We start from the raw sequence: 16,126 nt of genomic DNA, 5'->3' as shown, positions 1-16,126 counted from the left end.
TGTATGTGTGTGATAATTCATCTTATCCAATATCCAATTCTGTCCACAAGTATACGTTGTATTGAAGTTCCCGCCCTAATGATGAATTTAGGTAATCCTGCAGCGACTATGCAAAAAGATCTGCATACGATAAACATACCCATGTTTTAGAATGAGCTACTGTGTACTTATGCCAATTATGCCCCGTCCTTTTCAGCCGTCTACCCAGCGAGTGATTCGGTCTGTCAGCTTCAGGGTTTTCTCCTTAACCTTCTCTGTCTCCTGTGCCTATGGTATACGACTGTTCTTGCTGTTGAGAGGTAAGCATTCAGCATATATTCACAGCGATTCAAAGGTACCGGGTGAAGTTCTATATCATTAAACCTTTTAGATGTTCTGCATGGTTTGTCTGTCGTTTATCAATACACACTAAAAGATTTTCTTTATCTTTATTGACGACCTATCCTAAGTTTTTTATTTTTTTATTTATTATTTTTTTTTTTTTACTTTCAACTTCCTACGAAAGTAGGTTATTTTGGTATATTTCAATACTCGCAACTTTATAAGACATTATATGCCTTTACTTCGTAACTCAAACGCCTGACCAAGACCTTAGTGAGTGACTCTTCGTACTAACTTGTTACTAATCTTATTAGTTCTTTAAGCAAATTAAATTCCTTATCCAATATTTTTGGATTTTGTCATGTCTTTTGAGATGCTTCTTATTCGCAAATACCCGCAAGTTATGCAGACAAGACTTTTCGCTTATTCGAAATTTAACGATTTCCATAAAGATACTTTGCACAGTCGCCTGTCGCTAGAAATATTGCAACTAATGTTTTGACCTCTCTTTTCCTTCTGGCATAGGTTGGATTTAGATCAAACCAAGTTCCCATGAATTATGTACGTTTGATTACCAAATCAAATTCGGGTAAAATTTTAACACCAGTTTTTAGCTTACACACTAAGTTTAATCTACGCATTCTTTATGCAGAAATGTATAATGATTACAGGGAAAATGTTGATCAACCCTTAACACAAGTAGACACTGCTTTCACTCGTTGAAACCGAGGTTGAATGAATCCTTACTTAAACCATTTAGTCACAACACTGATCAATGTAAATTTTCTTAAAAGAGATAAACTAAAACTTAGCTGCTCTGCTTTTGGTGAATCGGTAAACATACCTGATTTGGTAACATTGTTTGCGCTTCTAACTTACGATTGGCATTCATGTTTACTGTATGAATTTTTCACAAGCTTTTTTTTTTCACATGCTAATAATGGACTTGTTAAGCATATGTGTCTCTGTCTATCTGAAAGAAAAACCACATAGGAATCTCACATCATTACAGTAACCGTCTCGTCGGCGCTCTCTGACAAGTTTATCACCGTTGCCTCACTAAGGTGAATATTTGCCCAAAATTTCCAGTCACCTGTAACCTCTATGCTGCTGCTGTACCTTGAGGGCATCGTTTGGGAAGTATTCATCAACAATATCCCATTGTTGTCTAACTAGTGGCAGTGTCAATGAGCCATTTGGATGAATGTAACAGCCACATTTGCGGCTGCTTTTTTCAAAAGAGGACTGGGCAATGGGGGAGGAAAAGATCATTATGACGGTTCATGTACCTCTGGCAGGAAATATTGGCGCTAAATCAACAAGAATATAGTTAATTTGGTTATCTTAATCAGTAGTTTGAAAAAATATGGAAACACAATAATTGTGGTATGAAGAGCAGATGGATGAGTATACTCTGAGATGGTTTGGTCATGTGGAAAGTCGAGGGGATGATTGGGTGGTGTCAAGAGTGTACAACCCCGAAATATGTGGAAGGATTGGTTGGGTGGTGTGAAAGCGTTACCAGAAAGCGTCTTGTTCATCCAATATCCTCAGACAGGAGCTGATACAGTGTGTACCAGCCTTCCTTGGTGCAAGTTTTAGTCAGCCAACTGTGGAACATTGATTCTTCTGTGCTGTTTTTAAATCTTTTCTCTGCTTCCTTGCTTTGGGGATTAAGATATTTAGCCTGAGTTCTGATGACTTGCTAGTCAGCATTCATTGCACAAAGATGAATTGCAGATGAAGTGGACATCAGAAGCTGATTTGATGCTCAAGATGACACTAGAGAGGAACACATGTCACAGGTATGCTTTCAGGAACCTACTTGAGAAGCAAAATTCCTGATAGAGGTGAAAATAAGTCGCGACATTTGCTGTGGATTTCAGAAGAGTAACCAACCAGTAAGTCTGCAGCATTTTTCAATTGTTTAAAGAAATGACTTTCTACTTCACATCGGGTTCAGATCCAAGCTGTCCATCGAGTAGCTGGCAGTGGGGTAAAAGGTGGGCATCATGCCTAGGTAAAGCTTCGTCAAGTTCAACACAAATACTTTGTTTCCCACTTCTTTTATGATTTATTTGGGTGGGTCGGTGGCGCCCTTTCCTTTCATTTGAGAGTCATGGGTTCGATCCTAATGTAACATTGAAATTAATAACCGTAGTCATTTTCAAATGACAAATACCATTTTTATTAGCCACTATGAAATCATCATAAGCTTATCAGTCCAGTAAGCGCCATATCCATATCTTCACGCCATTGGTGGCTCTCTCGTTTAACGGAATAAAAATCTCTTTAGAGAATCATTACATGAGGCACTCTTTGGGACGCCATTCCTTTAAATAATAACCTGGGCATCAAATTTACTTTAGCCAGAAGCATCTCTTTCCTCCTTAGCAACAGAGAGGCCCGGAAAGAGCCTCCTGGCGTTCACCTTTACCGTACCAGCCTCCCACACCTAAGCCTACTCAATTTCATATCGACCATTTGGTGTCACGGAGGACTCCTGGTAGCACAGAGAAGGCCGTCCTTCCTTCATCCCCTCAGGTCGCTAAGATGACAAGAAGGATTTGGTCACATGCAAAAGATATATTATTCGCTAGCCATTAAAGATTTAACGTTCAATCTCCCGCTCATGGCCCCTGAAAGAATTCATCAACTATATATTGTATTTTGCTGTAAAGATCGCTATGGCAACTACTAATAACGGAAGAAATGAATGACGCTAATATTAGCATATGACGGACACATGGAATAATCAGGAATTTACCGCAAGATCGCTGCAAACACATATACAAGGATTCACTAGACACGCATATATATATATATATATATATATATATATATATATATATATATATATATATATATATGACTGATTATCGTTTTTATTATTCCGATGTTTCATACATTTCCATACATGACGTACTGTCGTGAATGGAACCGCTGATTGTCTTATTTCAACTAGGAGGTGCTACCCCATCATTAGCTGGAATGACCTAAGATGAATGAGTCCACTTAATGAAAATGCCATTATGGAGTACCTCTTATTCATCATGTTTCGTCCTTTCTTCCTCTCTCCTTTCGTTTCTTTCCCTTTTTTTCTAGGCTACTGGCGCTTAGCAACAACTGTTCCATTGCTGCCTTGTTTAGGTCGTGGTAGGGGCCAAGTTCCCATTAGGTGAAATGTATTCCCATTTCTTTTATGATTCCCCTTTTATCCTGCAGCATATGTTCATTATTCTTTTTTTATTTCTATGCATGAAGCGCTCATTTATCTCTCTCTCTCTCTCTCTCTCTCTCTCTCTCTCTCTCTCTCTCTCTGAACATGAATATATATATATATATATATATATATATATAATTATATATATATATATATATACTATAGATATATATATATATATAATTTATTTATTAAAATGAAAATGTAGAAAATATATGTGCATGCTAACAGCACAGAAAAAATTATATCTAATAATAAAATATAGCATATCTATTTTAATTTTCGGTGGTGAAACAAGGGTCTATTTGACCGTAGCTTTTAGCACGTTGTAATTCATTTGGTGTACTGAATTCAGGCTGTTTCTGTTCGATTATTTTGGGTTTCCACTGACAACTGAGAATATATGAACGTGTTCAATTTGTGTCCTTTTCATTTGATCTTTTTTATTAGTATGAGTAGTCCTAAGTATGAGTGTCAATAACGAAGACCACATCACGTTTAGTTATGGATATAATATTTACAACTTATGCGTGAGGAGAAAATCTTGCACGCAGCCCAAGTAAACTGGAGGTTGGATCACACCTTATTCTATTCTTTATTCTATTTATAACATAATCATGCTCATCACTCTCTTTCACTGAATATAGTACATACAAACACACACTCGCACGCACATGCACTATATTATATATATATATATATATCATGATATATATATATACTATATATAATTATATAGGATATATTTTTATTTTTTTAAAATTAATTAATATATATCTATATATATAAATAATTTTTTAAAACTATATATATTATACATATATAACACCTTATCTCTCACCCCGCTCTTCCACCATCTATCTATTCGTTGATTCATTCTTTATTTTACCAGACTTGCATTGCTCAGATTTGCTTCCAACTTTCTCCTCTTACGAAAGTTTCCAAAAAATCTTTCACTAATTTTCACCTTTTCACTTTATTATTACTGTTAAGGTCTTATTATCTAAAGCATCATCCATTCATACGTCCATTTTTTTTTTTAGATCAGCGTACGCCACATCCAGCTTTCCGAACCTCTCAGATATTAGATTAATTGCAGATGAATAATTATAAGCCTACCTCCCATCCGGTCTAAATTCACATTTCTCTTTCCCTATTAGTTTTCCCACCATTTGCTTCCCTCTCCAGATCAAATGCTTTCAAACACATTTTTTATTGCACTTGCTAACATTATGCTCCTGTGATTTTAATACACTCTCTTCTATCACATTTACCTACATACAATGAGCATTTGCCCTTTTTAAGACGTGATTTTCATAATGTGGTCAGCCACTCAATCACACTTATGTCACCATACCTCAGCAATGGACTCTAAATACCGAAACGTGGCAATAAAACTGACACCGCGTTCGTTTATGCTAACGAAGTATCTAAGTGCTTATGTGTGTGTGTGTGTATGGCTACGCAAATAAGTTTGTTTGTTTTAAAAACATCCCTTCACTGCTCTTAACATTCGTTTTCATTTTATCCCCACCAGGTACGTCAAATTCGCATCGCCCCACGAACATACCCTGACCTTTTCTCCCTTGAACCTCAACGTCGTCTTGTCGGGAGTCCTAGTGCTGCTTCTCATTGAAGTGAGTGGGCCTATTTATGGATGGGCTGAGTACGGCTACGTAGAAGGTAAGAGTCCCAAGTGCAGTGGTGGAATGCAAGAGTGAAAATGAAAATGTCATGAGTGGTAATATGGGGACTGCTTGTTTTAAAACCCGAAAAACAAAATCATTTCAAGTATGAATTTATCACCTTTCTTATCTTTTCCTCGATGTAAAAATATCTGTTCCATATTTGCTACTATGTTCTTTTTACGTGCAACGTACAATACAGGCTACGCTTGATAGTACCTGAATAACAATTTTACAATTATACCTAAGAGATTTGTGAATTGCACTTTGCTATCTTAGTATGTTTGTATTTGCTTAGTAATTTAGACTCACTTTATCATTGGCAACTACTTTCCGTTGTCAACGACAAAGAACTTTTAATTTTTATTAGTGTATAAATATTACTCTTTGATCTGTTCAGAAACGAAATTTTAGAATGTGCTGTCTTTGGATAAAGGTTAAGTGATGGTTGGGCTAACAAAGGGTCAAATTCAGTGAAAAATGGCTTAAGTGGTCTAGAAACCTAAAACAAAATAATGGACCTGATTTAGGAACCGTGTAGGTTAAGATTGTATTATCATAACTGTTCATAAAAGGAGATTCGTTTTTGATATCTATACATAGACATGAGTGTTTATACATTAATGTGCCCTATTAACGTCTATACATTAATGTGTTCTATTAAGGTAGGAATTTGAACTTTCTGGCAACTTAACACGTAATAATGATATGCGAGTATATTATCAAAAGACATCAAGAGACTGAAGCTTAGTCTATCTGGTTTCATAAGCCTTCTTTTCCATTTATCTGATAGCCTTTGGCTGTATATGAGCTTTGTGTCTCTTGCTCTGTAGGCTTTTGTAAAATGATTTGATATTTGTAGCAAATGAATAACGGAAAGGAAATAATGCTGAGCTGCGAGCTGCTTGATTTCCACAGGCCTACGTCAAAACAATATTGGTCATCGACACAAGAGGATTTATTCTCCTAGAAAAAGTATGAGTAAAAGGAAAGAGCACCAAAGTATATAAAACTGATGAATGTGAATAGAAACCAATCCATGGTCCAAGGGATTGGCAGCTAAATAACAGAAAAGATCTATGTAACTAGAAACACGGTTAGAAGTTATTTTGATTGTTGCTCCTACTAAGTAAGTTCATGCACGAGTCTGTGGAATGCCATGGTACCGGGGTTAGGGCAGCATCCAAGGACAGAGATCTTTGACTGTTTATGTCCCATCCATAAAAAGCAATGTATCGAAAAAATGCATTTGTGTGTACGTCTGTTCGTCCTTGCGGGTATCTGCTGTCTCTAAATAACTATATTAAACAAGGGATGTACTTTCTTAAGTATCAAAACCTAATAGGTACATCTCACGACACCTAATAGCTAGGTGCATGGTTTGGTCCCGCTCTGCGACCCGCTAGGCCACTAATATGTAGATGGGCAACTGTGTTTGCTAGGTATCAAAGAAAACGGCGTTGGAGCTATAGTAGATTCACATCAACCGTGCATTTGATGTATAAGCCAGTCCTTACGACGCTCCTGATTGGCAGTTGATAAACCAATCACAGGGCTGGAAGCTCTCAATCTCTCTCGAGAGTTCACATAGGCAGCATCTATATTCCATCTCTCCTGAGGATACTTTTGAAAGACGTAGGATCTATGTTCCACCTCTGGAGAGGTGGAACATAGATCCTACCCATGTGAACTCTCAAGAGAGACTGAGAGTTACCAGCCCTGTGATTGGCTTATCAACAGCCAATCAGGAGCATCATAAGGGACTGGCCTAGACATCAAAATGCACGGTTGATGCGAATCTACTATAGCAACCAAACCATATCCCCAAAATACTTAATTAGTGCATCTGCTGCGGCCTAGATTCGAAATGGGCCTATAAACAATCGAACTTTGAAAATTCAGCTATCTAGAGAAATTCAAGTTCACACCGACTCTGCTGTCTATATTCTTGACGAATTCACGTTCTTTAGAAAGGATCGATCTCAGCCCTTTACGTGATACGCTGGACGTCGAAATATACTTTCAGAAAATGGTCACACATTTCCTCGGATGTCAGATTTGACTGTCATCCTTGTTCCTTGGTTGTGCGCCGTCCGCGATGCTTCGTCCCTTGAGTTTCTTAATGTCAGTCACTCTAGCACTTAGCGTCAGACTCGGGGTTTTGTTCGGGTTGCCTTGGCTTGTTTGTTCGTTGTAATTTCTGTTTGTCTCTCAATACTATTTTCCTTATTAGTTTAGTTGCGTCTACTTAGGTCAGATCTGGATTAAATTTTATTACCATCAAAAGTAGATATTGCTATAAGAAAGTATTCCTATTTTTCAAGTGAATAGTAGGTAAAAAGTATTATTCTTAGATGAACGGGAAGAATTTCATAATTCATAAACGATTGGAAAGTAAATGGTATAAAATTTTCGATCAAATAAGGGTCATGCTTTTATATTTATCACCAGAGAACGTAACAAATTAGCTTATTATCAAATGGTCACACATTGCCACGGCAATTACACTCACAAGAACACAATAAACACATATTTTCCTCAATAAGCCTTTTCTTAAACGGAATAGTTCCAGAGGATGTTATTCTTCTGCTCAATAACATCAGGTATTTCCAAGATCTACATACTTTAGACTTTGGGTATTTCTGTCACTCATCGAACTGCATACAGGGTTCGGCGTCCTTGAGCTTCACTGGACTGAAGACCAACATGTCCAGGTCACCGTGACCTCTTCAACTTCTCGATTTCTTCTCACGTTTTCTGGATATGCTTGTCGCTACAGAACCTCAAATTCGAAATGAAGACATGTCAGCTGCGATGTTTCGGACGTTGTGGCAGTTTAGACATCCTCAAGAGAACTGGTGTAGAGTACCAGAAATTTCCCCTCTTATGTGCTTCATACAGAAACAAACGAAACTGTACACGGTTAGAAACCGTTAATAGCAAGAAAAATAGGTGGAGTAATCCTCCATACAGAGGTCAAGCGTTTCAGCAGCAGATTTCGCACTTTGAAGGGCAGCTGTTCCCGATAAAACAGGCACGTTTGCTCAACGACAACTATTCTCTTCTTTTAAAGGGAAAATCTACCGTTGTAACTTGAAATTAGCGAAACACACGCGTGCTGATTTGGTTATGTATTAATTAACAGAGGTTAATTAAGAGATTTGTTTTTATGAGAAAAAATGATTCAGATGATGGAGTTAGGTATTCATTTACAAAGGTCAAAGTCTAGCTGCCTGCAGAGAATAGACATGTCAAAACACACACACACACACACACACAACACACACCACACACACATATATATTATATATATATATATATATATATATATATATATATATATATAGATATAATTTCTTGTTACTAATACAAATTGTATTGTTTCTCGAATTAAATTGCCTTTGACCGGTGTGTCTGACTGCACCGCTCCTAAATCCTTTATCTAGCCTTAGGGATTTGACATAATTTGTACTGTCCGGCGTATAAGCCTCTTTGTTTTCAAAATGCATTGTTTTCTGATTGCATTACCTGTGACCACGTGTGGGTGACTGCTTTTATAATCTTTAATCCAGCCCACGGGCGTTTTATTGTTTCATTAAAGTGAAATGGACCTTATGTTAATCCTGTATTGTCAGTTGTATATGCTTACCTGTACTGTTTTTCTCTTTGTTCTGATCAGTCTTGCCTTAAGTAAAGGGTCGTTAACACCGAAAGATGTCGGCAGTTCTCGTTTTTCATTTTCCTCTGTGGCATTATCCGTTATTTATGCATAGTATCGCGTTTTATGTACTTCGTGATCAAGTTATTCGTATGTATATATATATATTTCATTGAATGGATAGAGTTCACAAATGGCCCTGAGATCTAACGACTGAGGGATTAACACCATTTAGGACGAAGTTTTAAGTACATGGAGCATGTACGACAAGTAAAGTAAAACTGAAAACATGGATCTACATAAATATTCAAAATGCAATACATTGCGCTTAGCTTTCCCGCAATTTTGTGTTCATAATGATTCAATGAAATCTCACGTGTCTGTTTGAGAATAAAAAAAAATAATAAAGCACAAAAATGAATAAAAATTGAATTATGATCGCTAGAGTATTCCTCCTCCTGCATGAGGGGAGTATATGATCCGACTCTTTTTGGATATACAGGGTAGGTTTCTGGATAGCGATGCCTATTGCAAGGAACAGACAACACGCCCCCAACCGCCGGACACACCGCGTCCATCAGAGGACATGAGAGCGCCCATCGAAGGCTGTAACATCCTTATCCACGTACCAAGAGGAACATCGAGCCGATAGTGAAAGTATATATGAATATATATATATATATATATAATATATATATATATATATATATATATATTATATATATTTATATATATCTATATATATAGATATACATATATATTATATATATTATCATAGTATATATATATATTATATAATATATATAATATATATTATATATATATATATATATATATGGTATATATACTATATATATTTAAAAGGGATATATATATATATATATATATATATATATATCCATTATAATATATTATATAATATATTATAAGATATATACATATATATATATATAATATATATACATATACATATATATATATATATATATATAGTAGATATATATAATATATATATATATACTTTGTTTTTCATATATATATATATATATATATTATATATATGATATATATATAATTTATAAATATATTATATATATATAATATAATAATATATATATAATATATAAATTATATTATATATTAATAATATTAATATATTTATATAATATATAATAATATATATATATATAATATATATAGATATATATATATATCTTATAATAATATATATAATATAATAATAATATATATATATATATATATATATTATAATATATATATATATATTATATTATATATTATAACATATTATATTAATATTAATATATATTATATATAATATACATAATATATATTATATATATATATATATATAGATATTATATATATATATATACATATATATATGTATATCTATATTTATATATATAATATAAATTATTTATTATTTATAATATATTAATACTATATATATATATATATATATATATATATAAATATAAATATATATTTATATATATATAAGTAGTATGGAGACAGGAGTAATCACTCAGGGATAGACATATTGGAGTAGGGAGACGCGTTCTGTCTTTCATCCATTTATTAGCGCCGACGTTTCGTATCAACTTGATACATTTTCCAGGCTGAAACGATTACACATCAATTGCGTATAACTAAAAAGATACACACAATGTTTACCAACACCAAAATTAAAAACCTTTTAATAAATTAAGAATAAAAACAGAGTAAAAACAGAAACACAGAACAACAGTGAAAGGGCTAGGAGCGAATACAGAGAAACAAATTAATTAAAAAAATAATAATATATAGAAAAAAATATATAATAATATAATAATATAAGAATAATAATAATATAATAATAAAAGAACGAACAAGACACCTACCCACAGCGGTAGCGTAAGGAGAACTGACACGAAAAATTGTTATGGAAGGGAGTGTAAACAAAACAACAGGTAATTAGGCAATAAACAGTTGGGTGGAAGACGATTGGTGGTTAAGAGAAGGTACAGATAGCTTAATCATTATTGATTGAAGGGTGGTTAGTTCGTCTATATGTCGGGTTCTTCCTACAATATTAAAATGACTGGCATCTATGTGTTTTGCAACTTTTATTGTGATTTCTTATGTTAGATTGTTCTGGATTTGATAGTTGACAACCCGTTCTATAGCTAATTCCTTGATGAGAGGAAATTCGGACTTTTAGCAGCCTCCTGGTGCAACCGATGTAAGTGCCGAGATCCTTAATAAGCTACTTGATCTAAAATTCAATCCACCCCCAATAGTCCATAGTGTCCCCAAGCTCCGTATGTTTGCTAGATTTCCCTTTCTCCATAATAATAAATTTAGGAAAAAATGCATCAACTTATTCAATGAGCAATTGCCTGCCCTTAATTTGAAACTAATTCCCATAAACCCCAGAACTATCGGCTCACTCTTCCAAGTTAAGGATAAGATCAGTCCCCTGTTTGCCCTCGGTGTCGTTTATAAGTATAATTGTCCTAGATGTGATCTCGGCACTTTCATCGTTGCACCAGGAAGGCTGCTAAAAGTCCGAATTTCCTTCCTCATCAAGGGAATTAGCTATAGAACGGGTTGTCGACTATCAAATCCAGAACAATCTAACATAAGAAATCACAATAAAAGTAGCAAAACACACATAGATAGTAGAAGAGAAACTTAGAGAACAGCAGTGTGGTTTTAGAAGTGGAAGGTCAACAGTGGATCAAATTTTCACCTTAAGACAGATAATTGAGAAGAGATGGAGTATGCAAAGCCAATATTCTGTGCTTTTATAGACTTGGAGAAAGCGTATGATTCAGTATGGAGGGATGGAATGTGGAGAGTGGCAGAACACTATGGTATACCACTGAAAGTGATAAGGATACTAAAGAACTGGTACCAAGGAGTGTGCAGCTGTGTACAGCTGGATGGACAGCAAAGTGACTGGTTCCCAGTTGGAAGTGGGCTAAGACAGGGATGTGTTATGTCACCCACCTTGTTTAATGTATATATTGACCATATAATGAGAAGAGTGATGGAGAATGAAAACAGAGGGGCTAGTATTGGTGGAGAATTTTTATGGATTTGGACTTTGCTGATGATGTTGCGTTGGTTGCTGATACGTGGCTGGTGCGGGTAGGTATGGTAATGAGGATGGAGAATGAGACACAGAATTTTGGCTTGAACATCAGCACAAAGAAGAGGTAGATCATGGTTGTGAGTAAGGATGATGATTGGGTGCACATGGAGGATATGACAATCAGAGGACAGGAACTCAAGCAAGTTGAGAAGTTTGTTTACTTGGGAAGTGTGGTAACAGCAGACGGGAGGCAAATTGAAGATATACAAAGAAGAAAACTAGGAGCAGCAAGAGCTTTTGAGGTTCTGAGAAAAAACGTTTGGTCGAGGCATGAAATCAGCTTGAGAACTAAGATGAGAATATTCAATGCAGTAGTACTACCAGTCCTGATGTATGGCTCGTCCACCTGGGCACTAACCAGAACAGAGGAGAAAAGGTTGGATGCTTTTGAGATGAAGCTGCTGAGAAGAATACTTGGCATTAAATGGGATGATTATGTTAGAAATGAAGACATCAGGGTGAGATTGAGGCAAAGGCCAGTCAGTACCAGGTTGAAGAAGGGAAGGCTGAAATGGTTTGGACATGTTGAGAGGATGGAAGAGAATAGAGACCCAGGAGAGCACTGAGAGCAGTACAAATAGGAAGAAGACCGCTGGGTAGACCAAGAACGAGGTGGATAGACATAATTGTCAGGGATCTTGAGGATGAATCCAAAACTTAGAGGAAGCGAGGGAAATGGCTCGGGATAGAGACAGATGGAGAGGAAACTGTATCAGCCTTATGCCACTGGCCAGTGGCGGGAAGATAAAGTAAAGTAAGTAAGTAAACATTGTGTATCTTTTTAGTTATACGCAATTGATGTGTAATCGTTTCAGCCTGGAAAATGTATCAAGTTGATAAGAAACGTCGGCGCTAATAAATGGATGAAAGACAGAACGCGTCTCCCTACTCCAATATGTATATATATATATATATATATATATATATATATATATATATATATATATATATATATATATACTATATATATATATATATATCTACGAACTCAAATTTACTACTAAACAGTTATGCGTTAACAGCTGTTTGTATAATTGTTCACTCACCAGTACAAGTATCATTATAAAGGTATAATTTGCATATATAGCCAAGTTTTTAACTATTATTGCACTTAATTCCTTTGTATTTCCAAATAGGCATGTTGCATGCTATTGAATTATAAACACAAACAGTACTGAATTTTCAAGTTCATTTATGAATTTTCTCTCCAATGGATAAAATAAATAGGTTGTAAATCCAGACTGTAAGTCAGCAGTCACTTGAAAATGTCACAGAGCGTGAAACATCTGTCGTGCAAAAAAAAAAAATAATAAATAAAAATAAAAAACACACACATAAATAGACGGAAGAAGCCGGCGTATTTTTGATCAGAAACTAGCGCATGAGAATCGAAAAAAACTCCGAACGTTATGAAGATTCCCGCAAGAAGTTATTGAGCTAAGCAATTGCTTTTAACGAAAATTGTTTAAGAGAAAAACTATACCCTAAAAGTATAAGTGCGTATATCCATGTGTGTATGTGCGTAGAAAAGTTTACTTAAAGATTTTTTATGAATTCTTTTATATTTTTTAATACTTAACCACAATTATGGTAGGTGTATTTATTTTATGTAAAATAGCCTTTGCATATAGGTTATGCTGGAAGAATAGTGAGATGAATATAATTTATTTGTTATTGTTTCATAGTATTAGCAGATATGCACTCAAACACACACGTTGCACACACACACACACACACACACACACAAATATATATATATATATATATATATATATATATATATATATATATATATATATATATATATATATATATATATATATATATATATATATATTTATATATATATGTATATATATATATATATATATATATATATGTATATATATATATATATATATATATATATATATATATATATATATATATATATATATATATATATATATATATATATATATATATATATATATATGTATATATATATATATATATATATATATATATATACTATATATCATATATATATATATATATATATATATATATATATATATATATATATATATATATATATATATACTACATATATATTTGGTGCAATTTTAGTAATCGAAATGCTAAAAGCATTTGAGGCTGATGAAACTGTGCCATCGGAAAGTCCTGAAAAGTTATGATGGCGAGAGGACACTCATGAAATCGCTGAGGGTATCTGTTCCACACAATTCTCTTCACTCATGTCCAGAAATAATGACCTATCTACCCGTCTCCCTTGTACTCCACCGGTGTTATTTTATTTTGATAGTTAACGCAAATTCAGAATTTAGCTGCGAAGCTGCGAGTGTACCTGAAAGTTTAAAAAAGTAAAAATACGACTTCGGGAAAGTTTGAGGTTGTGCGAAAACAAAAGGATAATGCTTGGAAATCGAAAAGTTGAAATTTACTTTGTAATAGGAGGAAGTTATGCCTCCTTGCTTGATAGAGGTCATGTTGTTTTGAGAAGCAGGCAAGACATTAATTATCATATAGATAGTCTGTAAGATTAGCGCCTATTTTTCAGTTCACCTATATACAAAACATTTTCGCAGTGATTACTTTCCCTGGCCGAATGTACAGTTAGTTACCTCTCAGTTTCTCTGTCTGTGCCTAATTCAAGGATAGTTGTCAATTTTTCTGGACTTGCTGTCTAAGCAAGGAGAACAATACAGCTCATCTACAATTTCTCACAGACAATGCCGAGGTCGGTTTTCAATCATCGATTCTAATCATTACCTTCAGAGAAACTTCGCGTGACTACCCCACACATCGTTTCCCAACGGCCGGTGGAAGAATGTACATCATAACACCATAAATCAACCTGATAAATGGCCGTGCTTCGGGTCTTCCACGGGGAGATATAAATCGTCTCGCACATCGCCCAGCAATCACTCGAAAACAGGGACCCTCTTCCAAGACCGATTCCTGAAGTATCAGTGAATTTTTACCGTTATGTTGAATGGGATTCCAGCATAAATCGCTATTTTCATTTCTCGATGGCTTCCTGATATACAAAATCGCGAAAGAAAGATAAATGAGCAAATAAGAAATCAATGAAAACAAATAGATCTGTAATGGACGAAGTAGAGAATGGTGTGTAAGTAAAACGTGTTAGTAATTGGCAGTCAGGGTTTTAATATATTCCTAATGTTTCGTTCGTAATTTACTATTTTCACATAAATATGCATTTCTTGTTTATCATATATCGAAAGGTGTTTTAAATTGCATTTTGTATAAAAGTTTTAAACTCTAGATAGTGCTAATGAGCATCATATAAAAAAATTAATTATTTCTAATCTAGGTCAAGCTAATTTTCTATCCGTTTCATCAGCTGAGCTAAGGAAAGTTAAGGTCATTGTTGCATAATCATAATTCTTTTCTTTATAAAAAGAGAAAATGCCTAAATAAAGACAATGAATGAGAATCGAAGGCTTGAATTTGTTAGGGAGAGTTTTAAGAATTATTATTATTATTATTATTATTATTATTATTATTATTATTATTATTATTATTATTATTATTATTATTATTATTCATTCGAAGATTATCCCTATTCATTTGGAACAAATAAACAGGGGCCACTGACTTGAAATTCAAGTTTCCAAAGAATAAGGTGTTCATTTGACAGAAGTAACAGAAGGTAATGGAGAATAGAGAAAAAAAAGAGATCAGTTATTAGGAAAAAAATGAACAAATAAATAATTAAGTGAAAATATAGGCAAATTATGAAAAGAAAGTGGAATTCCTTAGGGTTGCAATGCATTGCATCTTCTCTTGATCTTTCGAGGTTCGAATTGCACAACATCCTCAGAAATACTGTTCCACAACAAACGTTCTGAGGAATGAAGAGCATCTGGAACGGATAAGTTTGATGATGAGACAATCAATTGCATATTGATGCCGCTCTTTAGCAAATATGGTTGCTCGCAGTATGAAAAGAGGATCATGGATCAGTTATAAATGTGCAAAATCTTTGTTGGAATAGAACTTATAAGAAATAGACTGGTAAGTGACTATTCGTCGATGGTCCACGTCATAACTAC

General features: G+C 34.3%; 1 protein-coding gene across 2 annotated transcripts in view; it reads left to right on the top strand.

The window, feature by feature from the left end:
* Positions 1-16,126, top strand: part of LOC135211272 (pinopsin-like) — a 175,004-nt gene that overhangs the window by 136,084 nt on the left and 22,794 nt on the right. For both annotated transcript variants that reach the window (XM_064244585.1, XM_064244586.1), the window contains exons 3-4: positions 197-299; positions 5,082-5,227. In XM_064244585.1, coding sequence (XP_064100655.1) covers positions 197-299; positions 5,082-5,227 — 249 coding nt within the window. The remainder of the gene's footprint in view (positions 1-196; positions 300-5,081; positions 5,228-16,126) is intronic.

The sequence above is a fragment of the Macrobrachium nipponense genome, chromosome 4, assembly GCF_015104395.2.
Source record: "Macrobrachium nipponense isolate FS-2020 chromosome 4, ASM1510439v2, whole genome shotgun sequence".
Classification (NCBI taxonomy): domain Eukaryota; kingdom Metazoa; phylum Arthropoda; class Malacostraca; order Decapoda; family Palaemonidae; genus Macrobrachium; species Macrobrachium nipponense.
This window is presented reverse-complemented; position numbering and strand designations above follow the sequence as displayed.